This window comes from Phasianus colchicus, chromosome 4, assembly GCF_987193195.1.
Source record: "Phasianus colchicus chromosome 4, bPhaCol1.hap1.1, whole genome shotgun sequence".
Lineage (NCBI taxonomy): Eukaryota > Metazoa > Chordata > Aves > Galliformes > Phasianidae > Phasianus > Phasianus colchicus.
The window spans coordinates 32,616,447-32,635,688 of record NC_143439.1 but is presented as its reverse complement, the minus strand read 5'-3'; the positions used below and the strand labels follow the sequence as shown (position 1 = coordinate 32,635,688).

The following is a 19,242-nucleotide window of genomic DNA, read 5'->3' as shown; positions in this document are numbered from 1 at the left end:
TAATGAAACTGAGTTTATAATTTCATGTTTATGTGAAGTGGTCAATCTGTTCATTCTGTAGTGACAGCAAGCTGTAGAATAGGAATAAATAATCATCTTGTTTGTGTGCTGAGTAGCGCCTTTCCTCCAGGGGACTCCTGAATTTCTGGTGAAACAAACTGTTTTAAATAATCTTCAGGCTACAGATGAGGATTATCTTGCCTGGCAGTAAAATGATGTTGCTGTAGTTCAGCTGTGTTACATCTGCACAGTGCACAAATCTGAGAGCTGCTTGCTTTCAGCAATGTGCTGGCTGCCCAGGTGTCTCTTGCATGTATCCAAGGGAGTCCTTGCTTGCAGTTTTGAGTGGCCCTTGGTGACTCCAAGAGAAGAAGCACTGAAATACAGCTTATCCAGATCCCCCTTTGAAGGTTTCAAGTAAGGATTCAGCTCCTATGGCAAGTTCTCCATGTGGTTGTTTATCCTTGGCACATAAAATGGCTAAGTTCTCCCTTCCCTTCTTCAGAAGTTTTTAACTTCTTGTAAAACAGTTTTCCCTGATTTTGTAATATTGCAGCTGTTTGCTGAAGCAGCATTTATGTTTGAACTGCAGACTTCTCAGCTCAGTATTTAGCAAGTTATTGTATTTGTGTTCCTGGCCGTGGCATGATGATACTCAATTGTTTTCAGTTTCAGAGGATGTCAGAGACCCAGGAAGAGCAGACAGAGTGGTGTCAGGTTGTGGGTCAGGAAAAATAACTGATGAAATATAGAACCTCTTTGGAAATGTATCTCCTCTGAGATGGTTTGGGCATAGAACATCCATCATTTAACAACCCCTTGCCCCCTAAAAACAAACACAGAAACCACCACTACGTCCATTCCTTCTCAGCAACAATGGTGATGCGGTGACACAGGCTGCCCAGGAAAGTGGTGGAGGTGTTCAAGAAATGTGCGGATACGGCACTGAGGGATGTGGTCAGTGGGCATGGTGGGGATGGGTTGGGAGTTGGACTGGATGGTCTTAGAGGCCTTTTTCAACCTTAATGATGCTATGAATTTGTTTCTTCAGTTCTGTGTTTAAGGACACGCTGAAGGCCAGATTGCGTCTCAGTCTTGTATGTTAACATCCCAGTAATTCCAGTTCTGTATTTAAGAAGTAAGAAGTCTGTTGCAGTGGGAATTAAATCCGGTGGAATAAAAAGTAACTAAAAGTTACATTATGTTGTAAAATAAGCATGGCAAGCAACCACATGTATAATTTATTGCCTATAGTGGGTAAGTACTTAACAGTCATAACAAACGCATTCTGTTCATTCATTTTTAGATCTTAGCATGCTGATTCAAACCATAACTAAAAGTGAATATACAATCAATCTGAGGCTTTTTTATGCTGGTTTAATAACATAGAACTGCTGAGGGTCTTTTAATTAAATAATTATTCTTTGTTCAATCAGAATAGATTGCCTCACTATAGGGATTGTAAGGAGGAACGTGCAGAATCCACCCTGAACTGATCATGTTTTAGCTACTTACTGTAATCTGTTGATAGTCTTTGTTGTGCATGTAAGTGAGACCAGCGCAAAAACCTGGAAAAATTATAGTCAGATACTAAAAATACAATGCCTAATTTTGCAGCTGATCAAAGAAAAGCGTGTTAAGACCCAATTTGATGGCGTGGTGAACAAAGTTTAGCTGTCTGACAAATGGGAAAAGCGGATTTTCTACAGGGTTCAGCTTCCAGCAGCTTTCTTTGTTTTTGGTGACAGTTGTAAGGTGCTCGGCACTTAGAGCTGAGCTGCCTTTCTAGGAAACAGCTCTTCAGAAAATCTGGCTTTCAGTTTTCTTACGAGTAGCCTCATGTATTAAGGAGCTGGCAAATGGAGTTGTTAGGAGGAGTTACAATAAATTGCATGGTGTGTTTGCCTGCTGTGCAGGGCAATTCCCATAAGAGGATCTGCACAGACGGACCAGCCTTCACATTTCTTCGGTCTGGGTGTGTTGGAAACACAAAATCTGCTTGGTGTCAGGGATGACTTCAGATGGCCCTGCCACCACGGCACGTCATTAATGCTGCTCACGGTGACCGGACTGAGAGGGCTTCACTGTTTATTAGGGGAATATAATCATTTAAGCCTGAATAAGCTTTAAAGCTCTAATGTGGCTGTTTGGCCAACATAAATGAGATGTAAATTTGTGCTGAATAGCCACTGATGACAGAAAGATGATTAATGCAAAATTTGACATTGATTTATGGGTGCAGTTGTCAGGACCTGAGCCATGAATGTAATATTATCTCTATGAAAAGCTCTGGGTGGATGAGAGACCAGGGAGCAGGGCTAAAACAGTGCATTTGCTGGAGGGCGTGATACGGTGTGAGAGCAGTCTGTAATGTAGACAAATTTGGTGTATGCCTGAGAGGTTGGGCTTTTCCTGCTTAGTGCATGCATAATTGTATCACTTTGAAACACTTCAGAAAAAAATGTTTTACTTCCATTAAATGTACTTCAGTTTTTATTTTACTTGAAAATATTAAAAAAATCCCACTCCTAGGAAATTTTAGGTAGCTGATGGCAATGATAAAGATGAATGATTTAGTAGTATTTTTGCAGAAAGTATTTGTTCCTTCTCTTCCCCCACCGTGTTGCATGCATTAAAAACAGGCCAAATATCTTGCTATGCCAGTTGCAGGCAATGAGAAGCTCCAAGTCAGTTTTTGTTTTTCTAAATGTTAGGACGAAACAGTAAGAGAAGAGAGAAGGCTTCCTGTCTCATCTAATCCTTTTGAAAGTTGTTCCACAAGCCTCTTGGTATTGTCAGATGAGAAGCACTATCCCGAAAGCTTTGAAAATCCAAGCATTTGGCGATAAATCTAAAATGTATGTCATAACTGTGCTGAGCCCTTCTGAAAATCTGCCTCCGTCAGTCTTCCGGTGTTAAACTGTGCTGCCGCTGCTCTTTGCTGCAGCTCTTGTTAAATTGTTCTGCAATGACTGTTACATTAAGCAGTGAAAAATGATTTAATGGTATTGTGTTTCTCCACTGCCACTTTCATGCTCATCTCCATTGTCTTAACGTCAGATGCTGGACAGCAGTGTGAAATGTGCGTCTGATTCAGATGCATGAAGAATTTAAAACCTTAATTAAAAAAAAAAATCAAAAAGGAAAAAGAAGGGGGGGGTTGGTGAGGAGCACAGTGCTTTGTTCTGGGAACAGGTCAGAGCAGCTGCTGATTAGGCATGCTGGAGTGGGGTTGATGCTCCTTTTTATTTCAGCTGCTGTAACCTCCAGCTGGGTTCTCCTTCCATTTGGATTTCAGTCCTGACATCTTTCATTGATCATGCAAATGATCAAAGTCTGAGCAAAACTTCTGTCCCATTTTCATTTTTCTATTACACGTTACAGTGCAGCACTGAAGTGTAGGTGACTTTGTCCTGGTGTTGCGTTAAACAACTTCAGTTGTGCTGGTCTTGAAATAGATAATCTATTTAATCATAAGCATGTCCTGCAGAAAATTTTCTAACATTTTGATTACTCTCCTTCGTTACAGGCTTTTAGGATGGGATTTGCTTTAGCAAATTACCATGTATATTTTGAGATATTATCTCAACTTTTCAAATATCTGCATTGTTATTCATCTTGTAAGCAGTGTGGACCAACCGAAGAGTTACCAAAACCTTAGCACTGTATTACAGTAAGAAGTCTCCTCCAGTACGGGAATTAAAAAAAAAAAAAAGGCGTGGCAGCAGACTGTGTGTGCTACAGATGCAAGGAAACATGGCACGATCATTCAGGTAGCAAGATGAAAGATTTAAACCATAGAGGATGGTGAGACCTGGCATGGGCTGCCCACTGAGGCTGTAGATGCCCCATCCCTGGAGGTGTTCAAGGCTGGGTTGGATGAGGCCCTGGACAGCTTTATCTGGTGGGTGGCAACTGGATAAGCTTTGAGTTCCCTTTCAACCCAAGCTGTTCTATGATATGAAGTTCTCCGCACAACTTCAGGTCACTTGCGCTGTGTCTTCATGTTAAACACTTCCTGTTAGAAACAGTCTTGCTTAATTTCACAGTTTCAGCATGAGTCTTTCCTATTTCTTGCATTTCCTTATTTCTCTGAGCAGCCTGTGTGGAAACTCTTCTTTGTATTACTTTGGGAAGAAGGGGAGCATCTTCATCATTGGAAAAATCTGGGAAAACTGGCTTATCACTTCTAGCATCCATGATTGCACATGGGACCTTAAAATCTTTACCCTGGTTGAGTTAAAAAGATTCGAAATGCCATAAGAGATCAAAGTATCCACCTGGTTACTTAAATCCCAAAATGTGTATTGTTTTTTTTGTTTGCTTAGCAGCAACGGAGTTGGGATGGGCATGATGGTGCTTAACTTTCACCAAAGTCATTTCCAGTCTAGTTCTATTTTATTATGGAACTTTGACATTAATAATTGCCCTGTCTTCATTCTTCTCCTGACCTTGACTATGGTGCAAGCAGTACATAAAACCTATTGAAATTGAGACTTGGCAAATCTGGATGCAATGGTAAATAGCCTGTAGCATGGATTAGGACCTTCTTTTTTTTCCTGTTCTTAACACCTTTGCTGACATGTTAGAAATAATCTGTCAAAAGCTTAGCCTGGCTGTTCCTTTAAAGTGGCTGTAGTGAGAATTTGCCTTTGAGTTTTGTGGGGCAGTGGAAACATGAATTATAGAAGTCTGGTCTCTGCTAGGCAGCTATCACCTGTGGAATAGGGAATATGTGAGTGCTCACTGATTTAAAAAAAAAAAAAAAAAAAAAAAAAGAGGAGAAAGTTTGCTAGTCAAATGGAGCGTGTCTCAAAGACATTTTAGATTTCCAGTTCATAACTTTCCACTTTGCAGTTAGCATCTTCTTCCCAGCTTCTGTTTATGAAAAATGATTCCATAGCTTCTGGCTAGAAAACTGACTGTAGTAAGTGAGGAAACTTGCATTTACTTTGGGTAATATAGATGTACAGAAGTTACCCAGACTGTTCAGTTTAGGGGCCAAAGAAGAGTGGTGCTGAGAGAATGAGAAAACTGCAGTCCAGTAGGTAAGTGTGAAAAATGTAGCTTAAAAGTTTTGGTATTGTTATTTATGCATTTTCTGAGTTGACAAACTGAGGAAAATGTTCCAAATCACTAGAAAATACTCAGTCCCTTCTTTGAGAACTTTGCTTTTTAAATCAATTTACTAGGACAGACTTTTGCTCAAGCAGGGAGATAAATCAGATTTTTTTTTCTATCCTCTGTTCTCTATCAAAATTTTTGCTTGACAAGGAGCTGTTGTCAGTAGAAATAGATATCTGTATATATGTATAAATGCTTTAGTTTAAAAATGCCATCCGAATGAAGTTTGAGGGAATATCGTACTTACGGAAATGCCAGGATTCCTGCTGGTTAGGATTGCTCTTGATATTTAAAAGTTTTAATAAACATTAGGCCAAATATCATTTTCATTGATCTCACTGAAGTCTCCCTTTGATACTGGCTCCTGCCGCTGAAATGAGCTCCAAGCAGCAGAGGCTGTGTAGCAGTCTCTTCATCCTTCATGGTAGGAGGGGATGTTGATGTAAATCAGAAGTCTGTCTGTACAAATAATCTCTCTTTTGTTTTGGAGGATGAAATTTAAAAAGTATATTTGAGGTGAAAGAAATAATTTGGGTTACTCTACAGTAGTCTCTACAACTACTCTACAATTCTACAGTATTCTTTCTGTCTACCATCTACTTTTCTTCTTTTAAACTCAGGCTGAGAAGATGCCAAATACCTGCCAAGTGAGGTTGTCAAATCACTTGTTTTACTGTTTTTTTTTCCCCTCATTTCTCAATTTGCTTTGTGTTCATGAGTGGTTTTGGTCTTCTGATTTTATGTTGTTGTTTGGTATTTATAATTGCCTGGAAAGTCACCTGGCTGTGGTTGGTGTCCTTCCACTGTCTGGCTGGTGGGAGGGATCAGCAGGGTGAGCAGAGACCCTAATTGAGGGCAGTGCCCCAAAGCAGCACTTGGACTTTAAGCCTGAGTCCTCACATTGGCATAAATGCACCAAAATTTTCATCTGACCACTACTTAAAGTGGGACCCAGTGATCCAAAAGTGGTGGAGGGGAGTTGGCAAAGCCATTTAGCTGTGTATATGGAGGTGGTATGCAGTGGCACGCTTGTTCTCTAAGTCTTCAGCTGCTTGCTGCATCTTTGCTTTTCTTTCATTGAAAACTGAAACGCCCTCAGTGAAAACCAGCCTGTCCTTAAATCCTACGGCTCCAAAAAGCTGAAAATCTGCACAGTGGCAATAGATCATAGGACATGAGATAAAACTGGCAATATTGGTGGTAGGCTTTGAAGTGGTTAAAATTTGGGCCAATGTGTCAAAGTGGTGTTTTGTAGCAGGAAGGATGGTGTCATGGTCATTTATAGCTAGCACAATGCTGCTAAACTTCCAGCCTTGCAGAAAATGGTGTGCAGAACTCTGCCTGGCTTTCACTAGAGATTTAGCCTTACTCAACCTTGCTGAAGTCAATAAAGCCATGAGGAGGAGAGCCTGCTCAGGTGCACTTATTTGCTTTAATGCTGGAAAATGATAGCATGGGAAAAGCTGGTAGGCAGATTTAAAAAAAAAAAAAAAAAAAAAAAAGCCCAAACTGTGGGGCTCTGGGATGAGGGAGAGCAACAAATTGATGGCAGGAGCTGGTTCTGGTTGGGAGAAGAAAAAACGCATGTGGGAACTGAGCTGGGGACTGTTGATTGGCAGCCAGGTCTGAACATCAGACTTGTATATAGTCTGTATATAAGTACAGTATATATAGTATATATAGTCTATAGTTTTATAGCATAAAAGGTAATTGAAGAGCCTGCCCAGATATTGCTGGGATGGAAGGCAGAGGGAATGGTACAGAGCTGAGCACTGTGCTGGCCTGCCCTTCTGGCAGGGCTTCCTTGGATAATGCTGTGCTCAAGTTCTTTGCCCAATGTAGGAAGGAGCAGTCAAAGAAAAGGGTAGGAAAAGCAAAGTTACATAACAACAGTGTGGAACTGGTGGCCAAGTGCAGGTGAAAGAGACCAGGGCTGCTATAGAGATGCTGAGAGACAAGAGGCAGAGAGTTGGTTATGTTGGGGAGTGTGAAGGGGAAAAAGAAGATATTGGAGAGGATGACATGCAATAGGAAACTTAATCATTTTTCTCGAGAGGAAAAAGGATGAAAATGTTTAAAACCTCTTTGAATTTTACATCTTTGATTCAGCAGCTTGCAAAGTTATCCTGCATAAGTTGCACAATTCTGTATGGAAGAATGAGAGAGGACTAATGGGGAAGGAAGTAAGGCTTCTTGCACCCAGAAACCTGTGAAGTAGGCAGTGGCAGCAGAAGTAGCTTGCATAGTCCTTGTACAGAATGAAGGAAGTGCTGCTTGGGTTTCTGGGTAGTCCTGGGAACCCCTTTGCTTAATGCTCTTAAGCTTCCCTTCCCTCTTTTGACTCCTAGGATTTGGTTAAATGCCTAATTGCTTTTAGCAGCCCTGAAATGTGTGGAATTGGGCTTGAAATGTGCCTGCCAACTTTGGTGGCTGCTTCAGATGGAGACAAGTAATAAAAATTTCCCTAAAAAAAAAAAAAAAAGCAGAAAAACCCATTAAAGGCCAAATAAAAGCTTTGAAATCTTCATTTCCTATGTCAGTATTTGTTTTTGGGGCAGCAGCTTTTGCTGTGCTGCGGTAGCACATTGCAGTCCTGGAATCCCAGTGATTAGAAACATGCCTGACCAGCAGACAGATAGTGAATGTTTTAGAATTGTCCATTTAACCTAAGGCTGCCCCACTGAATGCTTTTTAGCTCTTATATGTGTATTATTTGAATGTGTGATATCTTTGGCCTTTCCATAGGCAGACGGTGTGCATGAATTACTTGCTTCCTATTGATGAAGCCGAGTGCATCTCGAGAGCCTGTTAACTTGCCTGCAGTGGCGTACTGGAAATTTCTGATTCAGAAATAGGTCTTCTATAAATGATTTAACATCAGGCCATTGAAATGCATTTGTGTTTTCCTTCTTACAGCTATTAAAGACTTAGAGAGAACATTTAGCACCAAATTAATGTTGCATTTTTGTTTTAATCCTGCAGATGGGGTTGATTTATATTTCAAAAATATGTGCTGCAGAGAGGAATTAAAATGTTACACATTTTGTTCAGTTGTACTTAATATTTTTTTGTGCAAATATTTTCAGCTAGATGCTGTCATTTTAATGTGTTGTGTTTTCTTTTTCATTAACCATTACAGTGCAACATTTCATCCTGCACAGTTTGTAGCTAGTTTGTATTCCTTTATTATTTGAAGGAGTTGTCTGAGGTCTGCGATAATTGGGAAGCTGCAACCAGGCGGAAGGTGCCAAGGCTCTCTTCTCTGTCTCCTCCTCAAGGAGGGATGGAAAAGCAGAGCTGTGGCAGGCTGCCTGCAGTCTCCTGGGTGAGGCAGACCCAGCTGTGCTAATTGGAAGAGAAAGAAATGGTGCACTCTCAAATGCAGATAGGAAAGAGTGAGATGGGATTAGATGGCAGAGCAGAGATTTTATACAATAGTGATGGCTCTGATACAATCTACTTGGTTCTCCCTTGAGGATTATGCAGAGGTGAGCAGCCTTAACTCATTGGTAATCCTCTTTTCTCTTGCTCTTTGGTTGCTTGAGATTTGATGGCAGGATTGCCTGGATTTGGGGTTCCCTGCTGGAGGGGCAGCATAGCCAGAAGTCTGAGATGTTAGGTGATGTGGCTTTTGTTGCAACTGAGATGTGACCTCAGCTCAGTACTTGATTCTTCCTCCTCACTGTTAATTGCTCTCAGGAAATGAAAGCAACCATTAGAATCACTGGATTTCATTGTTGAACAAAGGAGCTTTCTTCTACTTTCACTAACAACAATTGGAACTGAGCTTAACTCTTGGAAATATGCTTAATTTTGTGAGTGAAGAGCATAATGGTTGCCTTTGAAAATTGATCTGAATTAAAGAAGTGTTTTTCTGAGGGTATTTGGTATGCTTTCAAGCTAAATCATTAACAAAATGATTGTAACATCACAGTCTCTGCAAACATCAGCTTTCTGGAAGAAATGTCCATTAGATACCCTCTAAATGTTATATAGAGTTGCACTGTATTCTGTGGCCTTCCACATACATCTCCACTTACTGAAACGGTTTGACCTCAGCAGTTTTCATTGCAAACTTTTTTCACTGAGCACTTCCCATACCTGCTGGTTGGCGTACTTGGCGGAGGATCATTCAAACTTTCAGTTGCAAGGAGCAAAAGTTACTGAGGTCATTGCAGCAGGGACCTACACCTCAGGTAGGAGAAGTGGAAAAATGAAACGCTCTTCCTCCTCAAAGGGAATCTCCAGCTAGATAAAAAAGACCTTGCATTTCTATGGTTTCATGTCAAAAGAAACTGCTTCTCCCCAAAGTTAGGCATGAATCCTGCTCAGGTCTGCCTTGCTTTAGCCATAGGCATCTCCCCAGTTTCATCTGTGGTACTGCCAGAGGGATAAATTGACAGCAGGATAGGTCACAGCCTGTTTAAGCACAGAGATGTGTGGAGCATTTTGAAATAAAGATGAGAAAAATTTCCTTAGGTGAGGCTCCTTGCTTAGGAGATGGGTGGTACCTGTGAGCTTTGCACATCACAGCAGGTGCATCTTTGGGTAAAACTGCTCAAGTCCATGCTCTTATCTCTCAGGTCAGGGAGGAAGGGTACATGTGGGAGAAAAAAATATATATTTCTTCTGGTACTTAATTTATTTGGGACTGTAGCATTGCATGAAGCTTTCATGCTACTTGTTGCTGTCATATTCATATAAAATTTAAGAAAAGCATTTCCCTGAAAAAAATGTCATCGTTATGTTCACTCTGAGGGTGTTCTCTGTCAGCTCTGCAGTAATGGGATCTGGATTGAGAAGGCCCTTGACTCCATCTCAGGCACTGTTCCCAATAAAATCTTGGCCTTTGTCCTTGGAAAATGTTCAGCTTGGAATATAGCTATTATCTTGTATCGAAGCACCTTTAAATTACCTTCTGTGTTCACAGCTGTAATTAGAAGCAGGCAGCAGCACTGAGCAGAGGCTTTGGGAATTAAGCCCCTATAGATGAGCAGGTCAGAAGTAGGTGAGAGGAACAGAACTGATATCACTAGTTCTCCTGACTTCTCTACTGCATGTGGGTTAATCTAATCTCTTAATGTGATACTGCACTTGTCAAAAAGCAGAAAGGAAATGTTAATGTTGCATGTTCCTATTGTAGGCATTGTTGCAGTGCTGGACCAGGAAAAAGCATTCTTTCCAAGTGATTCAGTCTAGTGTGTGACCAAAATTAAAACAACAAAGTAGCTGTTACAATTGCCGTAAACAGCTGGGAGAAGTTATATTAAAAACCTGCCTAGCGTGTTCAAAACAGTTCGAGCTTTTCACGTTCCTGTCACCTTTTCTGTTGAAATTATTCTGTTCTTTCCATGAGCAGAAACTCCAGTGACTAGCGCTCTTGGGGAGCAGGGGCACGTTTACTTTGTACACCACTGCTGATTTTTATGACAAATGGTTCAGTGGGAGAGATCAGCTAGAGAAATGTGCTTGTCTTCATTGTGCAGGGCAATGATTCGAGGACATGATAGAAAGGAACCTGGGGAAGCAGGGACAGACGAACTGTAAATGGCTTTTCACCTGTGTGTATGATAGGAAAAGGCCAACCCATGGCCCCATCTGCTTTTGTTTTGTCATTTGGAGTGCTAGTGGGAAGACCTGGTGGTATGTTTTCTCACTTCAAAAAAGTCTGAACTAGAAGGTTTTAATTAGCATCTTTTTATATTTCTAACAGGTGTTTTAACTACACATTTATTATCGAGTATGTATCAAGCTTCCAGTATGGAAAACACTGCCATATAAATCATTTTTTTTTCTCCATTAAGTTTCCTGCATTAAGTATTTCTTCTAGTATAAACTTCTGAATTCCAAAGTGATCTTCCATGGGAAAACTAAGATTTGGGGAAGTTGTAACTTTTAAAAAAGTAATACTTTTTCTCTTTACACAGTGGGAAGAAATTGGTGAGGTGGATGAAAACTATGCTCCGATACACACATACCAAGTATGCAAGGTAATGGAACAGAATCAGAACAACTGGCTTCTGACCAGCTGGATCTCTAATGAAGGGGCATCCCGCATCTTCATTGAACTCAAATTCACCCTGAGGGACTGCAACAGCCTTCCAGGAGGACTTGGGACTTGCAAAGAGACTTTTAACATGTACTACTTTGAGTCAGATGATGAAGATGGGAGGAACATCAGAGAGAATCAGTACATCAAAATAGACACCATTGCTGCTGATGAGAGCTTCACGGAGTTAGACCTCGGCGACAGAGTTATGAAGCTGAACACAGAAGTGAGAGATGTTGGGCCTCTAACAAAAAAAGGATTTTACCTTGCTTTCCAGGATGTGGGTGCCTGCATCGCTCTGGTCTCTGTGCGCGTGTACTACAAGAAATGCCCATCGGTGATCCGCAACCTGGCACGCTTTCCAGATACCATCACAGGAGCAGATTCCTCACAGCTGCTAGAAGTGTCAGGCGTCTGTGTCAACCACTCAGTGACTGATGAGGCACCAAAGATGCACTGCAGCGCTGAGGGAGAATGGCTGGTGCCCATCGGAAAGTGCTTGTGCAAGGCAGGGTATGAGGAGAAGAACAACACCTGCCAAGGTAAGGGTTTGCAGGGGGTCATTGTGCTGAAAGTGGCCAGGATGATGTGCAGACTTGGCTTTTTTCTCTTTCATATCCTTTCATCAGGTTGAGGTGACTGTGGCAGGTTGGGTTTCCTCTTCCACTGAGCTTCTTTGAATGGCTGTGGCAGGTGATGAGGCCTTGGATGGATGTAGTGGGACTTCACACCTATGTACATGTTTCTCCAGTGCTTTGAAATTTATTTCCCATTTTGAAATGTGTTTTGTGTTTGTATTTAAGGGACCTTTTTTTTCCTATTGCTCTTTGAGGTGGGGACAGAGATGGTGGAGTGTGGAAGGTTTGATATTTTCTTCTCTGGTAAATAGTTTAATAAAAAGATGCTTAGAATTATATGTGAAGCCCCACTGGTAAGAATGCTTCCATATATGCTCAATGACATATGCATATTTGCACAGAAGCAGCTGGCTGAGGTTTCTGAGTTTCTGTTCAGTATAGATCTCCTGAATCAGGGGCCTTGAGGAAGTGATCTAGGGTGTCTGAAGTTTAAAACTTGAATACTTTTTGGAAAGTGCAACATACAATGAGGTGGTACAGCAAGTATGGTGTTTTGTATCGAATATTTGTTTGTAGAATTTGTCCTGTTGTAGATGTGTAACTGTTTAAAAGAAAATCTATTTTGGTGAGAAAGAGAAAAGTTTGGCGCAGACTTGCTTTTGCAAAACTTACTACTTCATCATCAGTTGCATCTCCCATCTTCTTACCTTCTTCTGCTTATGGCCATTTAAAGGGAACCTGTGGAGAAGGCAGAAAGATTCTCTTCCAGCTGAAGACAGTGTTGTGTTTTCTGTTCACCTTGGTTCAGAAAGCTATCTTTGGCATTTAGTGTTGGTGCATAGGATGGATCTGTGCCTATCTGAAGTGACCTGTGGCCACGATCCTGTAGTCCCCAGCCTAGTATAAGTCTGTTGTACTTCAAGTCTTCTCAAGAGTTAACTCATTGGTAAACTTTTTTTTTTTGCTAGGGGAGTCTCTTTTTTTCTGCTGTCAGTATTGCAAAATAAGGAATTTTTTTTGCTTTCATGTGCTAATAGAGGTATTTCTCCCATGTGTGGGTGAAGACGTCTGACTTGCTGTTTAACACTGCACAGGGGACCGGAGATGAACACTGGCCAAAGCTGAGGAAACATAGACTGTTGCAGATGAAAGAGATGTGCCAGATATTTCAGCAAGAATCTGCCTCATTATGGCTAAAACTACATGTCTTGAAATAACATGCACTGATTGGGTCTGATGGCTAGACACTGACTTGAGTCACCTGTAAGAATTTTTCTGGAGTAAGAGAGTACATTCATTAATTGCCATTCAAATCCTGGCCTCTCACAGTGTATAAGCAGCATGAGATATTCTGAACTGATCTTAAAGGACTTAAAAGCCAAAAAAAAAAAAAAAAAAAGCCTTGCTATGGTAAGACATACCCACATAAACTACTCTTATACTTCACCCACAGTCTGCATCCTCAGCAAAGATCTCTTATTTTAATTACTTTGGACTGTTAGTCTATAGTTCTTATTTGTAGGAAAGCTTAAATTCCACCACCAGATTAATGAGATATTGGGATCCCTCATCCTTATGGGTGATCTCCATCACCCAGATATCTGTTGTGAAAACAACATGACAAGCTGCAAGTGATCCAGGAGACTCCTACAGTCCATTGACAACGACTTCTTGGTTCAGGTGTTGGGTAGACTGACCAGAGGTGAAGTGCTGTTGGACCTGGTATTCTCCAGTGCGGAGGAGATTGTTAAAGGCATTAAGATTGGAGGCAGTCTGGGCTGCAGTGACCGTGCCCTAGTTGAGTTTGTGCTCTTAAGGAATGTAGGACTGGCAAAGAGTAGAGTTGAGACCCTGAACTTCAGGATAGTGAAGTTCAGGCTGTTTAAGGAATGGTTGGATACGATCTCCTGGGAAGCTGTCCTTAGAGACGAAGAAGCGGAGCAAAGCTACCTACTCCTTAAGTATGCCTATCTGAAGGTGTAAGGGCTCCCCATCCTTCAGAATAAGAAAGCAGGATGAGGAGGCAGGAAACCGGCATGGTTTGGCAAGGACCTGCAGGTCAAACTGAGAGAGAAGGGCATATACAGGCAGTGGAAATAAGGACACATCACCTGGGAAGAATATAGGGATGCTATCTGAACATGCAGGCATGGGATTGGAAAAGCTAAAGCACAGATGGAACAGAACTTGACAAGGGATGTTAAAAACAAGAAGAAGGGCTTCTATAGGTACATTGGTCAGAAGAGACAGGCAAAAGAGAGAGTACTTCCTCTGATAAATGAGAAAGGAAAACTGGCTGCAATAGATATGGAGAGGTTGAGCACTCAATGAGTGCTTTGCCTCAGTCTTCACTGGCAGCCAGGATTTTCATATTTCTCATGTCCCTGAACTTCTTGGTGGGAACTAGGAGGGCAAACTCTTCCTCCACTGCAATGTTAGAGCCAGTCTAAGACCACTTTATGAGACTGAATGTGTACATGCCTATGGGACCAGATGACTTGCATCCTAAGGAATCTGGCTGATGTAATTGTCAAGCTGTTCTCCATCATATTTGAAAACTTATGGCTGTCAGATGAAGCTCCCAGTGACTGGCAAAGTCAGTTTGAGGGCCCCATTTGGATGTCCTTTGTTTAACCTAGGTCATGGTGCCAAATTTCTCCTGCTGGTTGGCACACAAAGGTGTTCAGATGATAGAAGACATCAGCCTTAGGCTGTCCAGAATGTCTACATTCAGTGCATTCAGACTACATGCTGATGTTGTTTGTGAGTAAAATGCTTTCTGGTTGGCGTGTTGCTATATTCACAAGGATGAGCTTTTTTATAGGAGAGTAAAGGAAATTTGCAGCCTGTTAGTAGGGTAAGTCACACTGAGGAAGATGCTATGTAAGTTTTGCTTTGATACTAGTGATTCTTTCACAGCCTGGCTCACATTTAGGCAATGCACACTATGCTGCTGGCTGACATCATGATAGTCTGGGCAGTGTGTTTTGTACATCTGACAAACATCTAAGGAACTGCTTACCTTTGGTATCAATCGCAAGTAGTCTCCCCGTTTGCTTTCTTTTACCATTAAGAAGGTTATTACTGACTATAGGAAACATTTTCAACCTGAAGAGCCTGGCTTTGTTTACTAAAATTTCTCATGCAAAGATGACATTTTCCAAGCGCTAGTGTCATGTCTGGACAAAGCAGACTACAGTGTAATAAGAGTCGATGTAAATCCCAGTCACCCTCACAGACATATGGGAACTATTGAAATCCCTTCTGCCTACAAATCATTAATTGGCAACGATGTTCTGAATTCATCATCTTGTCAGCAGGGTTCCTGTTTGAAGAAGGCACTGACAGTAACAGCTGAGCAATTTCTCTCGCTGGGGACACTGAGGTTGTAAATATGACATGGTCTAATCTTCTTATATAATGTGCTTGCTCTCTCAATTAATAATGGCAACTAGGCAGTATTTACTGTAAAGAACCCAAACTACTTGTATTTTACACCTCCTCTGGCAACTATCAACAACTATGAGACAACTAGAGGTAAATTGTGACTGTTTTGGGACATGTTTATAAAGAACCCAGTTCTAAGGTTCATTATTCACAAGAATAAATGGTGGTACTAGTTAACAATAAAAACTGAAAGCAATTGTTCTGAATTTCTATGCAGTCTTACAGAGCAGTGATTTGGTGCAACTGAAGGACTCGTGGTGATTGGCTTTACCTCAGTTCACCTGGTACTGTCTGAACGGATCCTTTATCAATGCTCCTGAGCATTTTTGCTAGCTTGAAAAAGCCTGGTGGTGATCTCCCCATTAGCAGGCAGTACATTCCCAAAGGCCAGATCCTAAAATGCTGTAAAACCAGTGTGGTGCTACTGAAGTCTGTGAAGTCTTCACCCATTTAGGGTTTTGGACAAAGAAATGTATCAGTCCCACCTTTCGCTCTCCTTCTTTCTGCTTTGTCTGGGGCAAATTTGGTTGTAAATTCAGGTTTAGTTGCTTACCATTTGGGGTTTGTGTTTTCATCCTCACTGAATACCCACAGCCCAGTGTGTTCTTACTGAAAACCAAGAAGTGCTTATTTATATCCCTTTAAAGGCTCTGTAGCCCATCCTCCTGGAAAGAAAGGGATGCTGACCTATTGATCAGGTGAGGCCCAAATACACAGTGTTTGGCGCAGCGGTGAGGTCCCAGTTGTGACATGGAGCCACAGAGTTGTAACTGCAGATGTAATTAGTTAGCAGAGCCTGATATTTTTTCAGCTGCCTTTCAGAGCTGAATCACAAATGAATAAAATATTTGAGTTAAAAACAAACAAAAACACCAGAATACCATGAACAACTGCATTGAAAGAGCCATGCTGAAAAGGCAAGTAATGAGTTCAGGTGATCACCAGGCTATCCTTTCCAAGGATCAGTGCATACTGTTGCTTAAGGAGATGTCAAAGGAGTGCAGCCAGTTTTAGCCAGCTGCAAAATGTGGACGATACTCTACAGATGTTGCAGAGATGGACAAAATAATAAAGAAAAACTTCACCTAAAATTTTCTTAACTGCTTTCTGAGGGAAGAGCTTTGAAACTGTGGAGTGGATAGCGATGGGTCACGGTGTATGGCTTTCTTTTTCTAGAAAGGATCTGCTGCCAGAGGAAATACTTGGATTATTTTTGTAAACGGCTCTAGAAGATTCAAATTCTTCTTTCTTCAGTGTTAATATTTGTTGTTTGATTATTCTTTCTTTAATCAACTTTGCTGAATATCACTATGCTTTTACAACCAATATTTAATTTGATGATTGTTCATTAATTGTGTTGAAGTTCAGCCCAGCTCTTGCCAAGACAAATAAGAATTTCCTACAGGAAACAAAGACTGCAGAAATGAATGCTGCTGGCAGAAATGTTTTACTCTGGATGTAATTAAAATCAGTTGACAGGGATTGCTAACTTATGCAGATCAGAAGTTTCCCTGCCAAATTGATGCGCGAGTCATTTTGTTGGTAACTGGTCAGGAGTGAAACGGAGTTACTCATCTTCCTATTTTGGAGAAAAAACAAACAGTGTTCAGTGTGTGTGTTTTTCCCAGGAGGCACAGTTGCTGCAGTTGACTTTCTCCATCCCCTTACTTCTAGTAGATGGAAATGTGTTGCTGCACAGATAACTTTGTTTTGGAGTCAGGGTTTGGCTCTGAAGCAGCCAGGGTTTCTGGTTTCAAATGATGTAAATGTGGAACATGGGTAACTTTTCTTCTGCCCCCTCCAGTTTTCTTCTCTACCTAGGGTTGGCTGAATTCTCACTCCAGACTCCTTGTTATGGATACCAGAAAGGCAGCGCGTTACTAAATCCTGCCTGTCTTCTCGGGGCCTTTCCCACTGGGACTCAGTGAGCAAGGCGAGCACACTTTCACTCTCATGGTAGAGTAGAATGCAAGCCAAGTCCAGGAATAAAAAAATCTCTTCTTAATTGTCCTACTGGGAGGTGATTACATGGCAAGAAAAACATTGATGGAAATGTTCAGTACATGGAAAATACTGAATTTGGAAATGCTGTTGCCCCTCCAGGGAGTTCTTTGCCCATCATTCATCCTTCTTGTGCGTTTTTCTGATTAAAACAAAATTGGCTGGGAGTTTAGTGTAGTAGGTGTTTATATAATTATGAGCTGAAGCGCCTAGTTAATTTTAATTAGGCACAAAACCAACCAGCATCAGAATAACTGAATTTTTGGCTACACAGCCTGTATTATCTTTTCAAATTTAAAGAAAATCACTTGAATGCTACATTGCAGTAAAAGGTAGTTCTCACTGGAGGGTGAATGGTTTTATTCTGCGGAGGCGTATGCATGTATATATTTAGGTGGTTTTCTTCTACAGCTGACATATTAGAGAGCAAGGGGATGTTTGCCAGAGATCAAAACTTTTGCAACAAGACTGTTTGTATAATATTACTTGTTTTATTTTACATGTTTCTTTGCCTTCATTATAGGAGGCATGGTTTGTAGTTTGAGGCAATATGTTATACCTTGATAATGAGTTTTCACCTTCTGCACTGTCTTGTATGCTTGGAACCCCTTGTGACTCTGAAGATCTTTCTTCATTCTACAGCAGTGCTTTTAGGTTGTTACTTTACTTAGCTTAACCTTCCTATTCCTTCCACTGTGTCTGCTATGCAATAACAGGACAATAAGGAGTGCTTCTCTCCCCATGTAAACTATAGATTGAGCAGTATAAGTAAAATTGAGTTTGGAATTAGGTCGTAAAAACTTCAGATCTAAAGGTCATTCTTGCTTCTTAGCTAAAGGAGATTTTGGGGCATACTTTTGCCTCTGATTCAAAATAATTAACTGGTATTTAGACAAATACTGTTTGTTTGTTTTCTTGTAAATTATTATCGCTTTTTAGCATTCTTGAATGCAAAGCATCCATTGGTAGCTTAAGGAATTTCTTAAAGTATGGCAGGGATGTTGCAGGAGAAAAGACGTAGTGTGCTGTTTGATTTATTTGGTTATCACTTTCAACTTCTGAATAATTTGGATTTAGCTTGCTTATTAATTGTAGTGATCAGAAGCAGAGACTCTGGGGAAATACTAAGCATTAAGTACAAAAGTAATGATTGGCAATGCAGAGGATTTCATTGATAGAAAGCTGCTGGTAGCCTTTAGCAGAAGGGTGGCTGCAGACTCTGATTGTCATAGATCCACCAGTGCTGGTCTGTCAGAACCCTCATACTACAAAATTTCTATTGAGTATTAAAATGAAGATGTACTATTGCAGATTTTCTTCACAGACCAGGTTTTCACTTTTGTTCTATTCATTTTCAATCACTTAGCAGTAGTTAATGATGTGTTGACATTTCAATTATAAGCTTTCTCGATACATGCTTTATTTCTTGACCATTTTAACTTGCTTTGAGTTGACACTGAGGTTGAAATCTAGGTTTCAGAAAAGAAGGGTGCAATTTTGTCTTGTTTGACTGTAGTTGCAATTTACCTTTTTTTATATTTTAAAGCTTCATAGATGTCTCTTGTATAAGGTAAGTGTTTAGTAGAATGCAGCGACAGCAAAGAGACTGCGACGCAGATATCTGCACAAAGAGGTGACTGGTTTTCATCTAAACAGGGATGGTTGTGTATTATTCTGGAAGCTTGCTCCCTTTTATTGTAGGATTTAATCTAGTGTGGATGCTATGGTGTCCACAGACAACGCATGGTTAATGTTGCATTGAGCTCGGTACTGATGTGCCTCCATTTTTTATTTCCCTCAGGATGGTAACACAGTTTTTAATGCTGGAATGAACTCAAAGAACAAGGCTAGGTGTTTTATAAACCCCAAACTGTATATCCAAAACAGATTAAAGAAAGAAAAGGCAAAAGAGAAGATGCTGAGTCTGTGGATGTCCCTTCTTGTTTTCATATACTTATCCTACCTTTACAAATGTAGGCCTTAAACTGTTGTAGTTTGAAGAATTGGGCTTTCAGATGACAACTTTCTTCTCACTGTAAATGA

General features: G+C 40.8%; 1 protein-coding gene across 7 annotated transcripts in view; it reads left to right on the top strand.

Moving 5' to 3' along the window:
- The window catches only part of EPHA5 (EPH receptor A5), a 197,467-nt gene that overhangs the window by 28,324 nt on the left and 149,901 nt on the right, over nt 1-19,242 (top strand). For all 7 annotated transcript variants that reach the window (XM_031596817.2, XM_090139118.1, XM_090139121.1 and 4 more), the window contains one exon: nt 11,052-11,715. In XM_031596817.2, coding sequence (XP_031452677.1) covers nt 11,052-11,715 — 664 coding nt within the window. The remainder of the gene's footprint in view (nt 1-11,051; nt 11,716-19,242) is intronic.